Genomic DNA, 5175 nt, shown 5'->3' on the forward strand with positions numbered 1-5175 from the left:
AAAAACACAAGATATTAAGTTGAAAAATTCCCATGCGCACAGTATTTTAATTAATTATGCGTGCTATCTCGGGAAATTCCTTTGTTTAGGCGCAAATCTAAGACGAGTCAGTTTCATGAAACTTCAATTTCATAGCTCATTACCCCTTTGGCTCCTGTGTTGTTTACCCACTATTGACATTTTATCTATTGAAACTCAGTGCCACCTTGTGGTGAAACCCAGAATAACACATCAGATTGTAACCAGATGAGGCAGGAGTCTGTGACCATTTCAGCTTAGGTTTTAGTTGTGTGAACAAAAAGAAGACTGAGGGTTCTCGATCAACTCTTGCATCTACAGATGTGGAGTGCGGCTCTCTGAAACGGCTGGGCTCGTCGCGGCTGTTACCCAGCGATCTCCGCGCTCTGCAGAGCAGGGTCTCCTCCGGTCTAAACCCAGAAGGCATCTACGTCTGACTGCGCGTGGGCCAACGCAGACAGCTAGGTGGCCTGGTGTTTCAGATTCACTGGACAGCCGAGAATCCTCGTCGGAAACGGCCATTTTACCGTTACTGGGAGACGCACCAAAGTCGTGCCAACGTGCAACACTTTTGTCTGAACTCTGAGGCATGAGTTGGGATTTTTCGCCTGTGCTGTTGCGTAATGAGGTAACAAAAACAAACAAGCTACAAACCAGCAGATCTTTACTTTATGCTCGAAGCAGCTACTTCGGACTGACTGTCAATGACGAGGATTTCAGGAGTTTAGACTTGTGTAAGAGTAGATGCATGAGCATGCACATTTGTGCTATAACCTTAGCCATATCTGATTGCCTTACTCTGGTAAAAAAAAATAAACATATAAAGAAAACCAGACATGAAGAAATATAATGTTAAAGCAGAACTCAAGGTACCTTCTGAATGCCATAAAAAAAAAAACTCAAAAATGTTTAGCAGCAATCCAGGAGACTGCTGATTGTACCTGATGTCAGTGTGTTTTAAAATCGAATCTGGTGTTTTTTTATGTATGGGTTTAGACTTTTATATTGATTCAGTGGATGTAGAGTAGCCTTATACTCAGTTTTTAAAGTATGAAGTAAAACATCCAACTTATAATTATACATAGGAGGTGAAAACCAGAATGTGTAGGCCTGCAGAGTACCAAAAGTATCTAAAATCAATCGAACAATCAATGTCGACTAAATAGCCACCAGGTGGCGACAAACACAAACTATTCAGGCAAGCAAGAGTAATTTGAATGGATGTCTTCTCTAGAGCTTAGGTTGTTTTATAAGTTTGTGTTCATATACATAAACTGGTCATATTATTTTATATAAATATATATATATAAAAAAAAGCTTCAGCACTTTAGATCTGAATGTGTAAAAGTGCCACTATATATTTTTCTTCATTTTATTTTTAACAGTTTAACAAAATAAAGATGTCTTATTTGAACCAAAGCTAGTGCAAGAAAATAGTTAGATGAATATATATATATATATATATATATAGTTTGAGTGAAACACTAATGACTTAATTTTTTGTTGTCACAAAAAATAGGATTTTGTTGGGAAGTAATGGAAAAAATGAGAAATGTGTAAAACTATATATGTCTGTAGCGAATCCAGTTCCACAGAATTAATAAAACCAAGCCAATAATTTGCTGAAACTGGATTGAAATGCAAACAATGCATTCTTTAGAGTTCTGTGCCCAGATTGAGCATTCACTGAAACACTGCGTTGGGATTTTGATTTTACAGGAAGTAAGCAGGGATCTGATGAAATATTGTTGCACGAAATTAAAACAGTCTTTGTCGTGGTTTGAGACTCTTATTTTGAAGTAATAAAGGAAGCAGTTCTGAACCTTTTGTGGTAATCTTGGTTACAAACATTATGCTAACATTATGCTAACATTATGCTAACTGTTTTGTGGCTAATGATGCAAAACCTTTGATTTACCAAACAGTATGGGAAGAAAGTAAAGCAAAATAAAGTCTATTAAGCATCGTACTTTAACCACTGTAAGGTGATGTAGCCACACACCACTAACCACGAGCCACTATTGATGCTAATAGTAACATTTGCTAAATTAAAGGTGCTAAATTAAAGGGCTGTTTCACAATTTTTTTAATGTCTCCGGGCTTCATTTGATCATCTGTTGTCCGTTCTTGTAATGAAACCACAGCAATTCAAGCCAAAAGTCATTTTTATTGCAACAATATTGTAATAACTTGCCATTAACATAAGTTATTACCAGATTGGGTACTTGATAGTCAGAAGCGACTTATTAACCAGTGTGACTGCGTGTCTTTTTACATCTAAATAACATGCAAATACAGTCGTACTCAAGAAAATATTACTAATTTCAGCAAATGTGCACAAATCTAAATTTACATATTGTAGATTTTGAGAGAGCGCTTTGAATGTTGGCCACCATTGATGGATGAAATGATAACTCATAATAAATCAAAGATGCAAGTTTTGACATACAAAAATATGTTTTACATCCCAGATCTTCAGGTCTATATTTTTGCATTAATGGTTAAAGTTGTTTCATTTTTAAGGGATTTTTTTTTTATGGCTACACACAAAAAAAGGAGCAACCAGCCAATAATGTCATAACCTGTTACAAAATTAGCAAGTTATTATGTTACTGGCCAATTATACGTTATTAGTTGCTACAGTCCCTATAAATGTGGATATTTTTCCACTGTGCTCGCTGTTTAATTTGAGTGTTAAAGTGGCAGGAGTGCACACATCAGAGCGTAACACTTTTCAGCTCTGAATCAGTATTCATCCGAGGCGGCTCTGTTGTTTCAGAGCGCTTTTAATTTCTGCAGCCATAAATCTTTTCTACTCATCCAGGAGATTGAAATTTCTTTGCAGTTTCTTTCAGAGTGATAAACAACCTCGGCTTTTATTTATTTTTTCTCCAATTACTCCATTTGACAAGCTGGAAATCCAACATGAGCCTTTTGTAAAGACCCTCGCACTTGTGCTGTGAATGCGTAACGGCGCGGAGAGGTCCACCTTTTCGCTTGTTTTGGAAGCCGAAGACATTCACGTCCCCACTTGAGCTGAACCTTTCCGTAATTGTTCAGCGACTGAAAATGATTGTTCGTGTCGCTGCAAAAGTCTCAGCTGGAGACTGAAACGAAAGGAAAGTTTTAAATAATGGCGTGCTTAGCTGAGAAAAAAAAAAAGAAGAAAAATGTCGACGTACCATGTCAGGCTATTTTTACAGTGGACTGAAGTCTTATATATATATGCAGAGTGCCAGGCAATAGACTGTGTGTGAATGCTAATGTGTGGGGGGTTTTTTGTATTTGGACTCCCAATTAATCGCTACCAAGCATTGGTTTTAACAAAGAATCGGCTCAGCAGAAAAATGGCAAAATCTCCTCATTATTTTCATGCTTTTTTTCTTTTTTGTTTCCGTTTGACAACAATAACGCTTCTGAATGGAAAAGGAGATTTGTGTTGCATTGAAACATAACAAAGTCAACCATCGTCGCGTGGATGTGTGTATATATATATATATTTTTTTCTTCCCACCTCCTTCCGATTCAAGCTTAAAGACGTCGCCAATAATTGGCTTCTGTTGTGCCATCCGAGGCGCTTCGCAGCAAGAGTGCAGCCCGCAAATGAGATGATGGAGCCATTATGGAAACAGCCATCACGAGGTCTTAAAAGCTATTTGAGAAACGCCGTGGCCCAGGGATATTTCAAGGCACAGAGTCAGCCAGACGAGAACGGACGCAAAGTAATTATGTATAAATGCTTTTCACAACGTCTCGCTTCATTTGACAAGTTAAATCGAATGTTTGCTCTCGTGGGGACTTCAAGAGTTTTGACGAGTTGTTGCGTCGCTTCGCTGACATGATACGAGTGATTATTGTGCAGCGGAGAAGATTTAGAGGAAGAGTGTTTCGGGGTTCCGGAAGTTCGCGCGTGTTGGTATCTGATGTGTGATGACGGATGCACCAACGTTTACATGAGCAGCATGATCGGGGCTTTAGGGTTTAAATGTGGGGTCTGTGGCGCGGTCCTGTTCTTGAAACATCCAGCAGATTGTTCAAAATGTTAGATCCCCTATTGAAACAGCCGTAACTCCAGATGTTATAATTTTGTATTCTCTACCTGTTGTATTTTTTTATTTCCCAGAGATTCTCCAATTTTCCTTTTATGGTTGAGTTATATATCTTAAAAAAAAACCCGTCATATTAAAAAGAGTTATGTAAAAAAAAAAAGTACTCAAAATGATCAAAAATCAATAAACTGCTGCTTAGTTCTGAACTCCATGCTTCTTGTCTGATTGCTTCATGTGTTATTCATGTAAAATCAGTTTTTAAAAACTGTCTTAACTTTACTTATTTATGGCTTTTAGTCATATTTCCTGGTTTAACGGTGTTATTGTTTCAGAAAACGAAGCCTAATTATTTGAATTTAAGCTATTTTTATGGTTTTAACCTCAGTTACTGACTTAAATTGTTTGGGGATAAAAAAAAAAAGAGTTACCACCTGGATTTAGCAAACCAAATTGGTTCCATCCTCCTATTGGATAATCACTGGATGATCTGAGGAGATGCAGAAACTCCTAAAACTAGGTTGAGAACCGTCCAAAACGTTAATAGAAGCCGGTAGGCTTAAGTAAAGTAGATATGATTTGTCATCTGCAAGTTGTCCATATAATAATGACTCCAACTGTTTTCCTCTGTCAATAAACAGATGTATGAACTATTATGAAACAAATTATATCTTGGAAGTTAAGCAGTGGTTTCTGTGAAATTGGTGTTTGTTAAAAATGCCTTTTTTCCCCTCCTCTTACCACATATCACATTTTTTTTTCTTTTTTTTTTTTTACATAAAATTACAACTATTGCCTGCAGATTTCATCAGTGTAGAGATGAAATAAAGGTTTTGGTGATTTACTATGTGACGCAGACCTTAAGAGTCAATGCCTATTCCTCGGCAAGCCAGCGAGTTAACATAAAACTTGTGAATCTTCCATTGTAGGAGGCAAACAAATGAAAATTAATGTATGTTTATAATCAAAATACAATAAAAAATAAAAGCTGTGATTCTATTTGAAGCGCACGACTTCAATGTGAGAAAATAAGGTTTCGCTACGTCGATGTATCTTTGGGTGGACAGTTGCTGTTTTGGCCAGAGGAAGGGATTTAGCTATCAGACAATTA

The 5175-nt window shown here is 37.1% G+C and overlaps 1 protein-coding gene across 3 annotated transcripts in view; it reads left to right on the forward strand.

Annotated features, from left to right (window-relative positions):
- rassf8b (Ras association domain family member 8b) overlaps positions 1 to 3159 on the forward strand; it is an 18529-nt gene extending 15370 nt beyond the window's left edge. For all 3 annotated transcript variants that reach the window (XM_016664715.1, XM_016664722.1, XM_007540392.2), the window contains exon 9: positions 340 to 3159. In XM_016664715.1, coding sequence (XP_016520201.1) covers positions 340 to 455 — 116 coding nt within the window. In that variant the 3' untranslated portion in view covers positions 456 to 3159. The remainder of the gene's footprint in view (positions 1 to 339) is intronic.
- Positions 3160 to 5175: the final 2016 nt, after the last annotated feature.

This window comes from Poecilia formosa, unplaced genomic scaffold, assembly GCF_000485575.1.
Source record: "Poecilia formosa unplaced genomic scaffold, Poecilia_formosa-5.1.2 Scaffold9, whole genome shotgun sequence".
NCBI lineage: Eukaryota > Metazoa > Chordata > Actinopteri > Cyprinodontiformes > Poeciliidae > Poecilia > Poecilia formosa.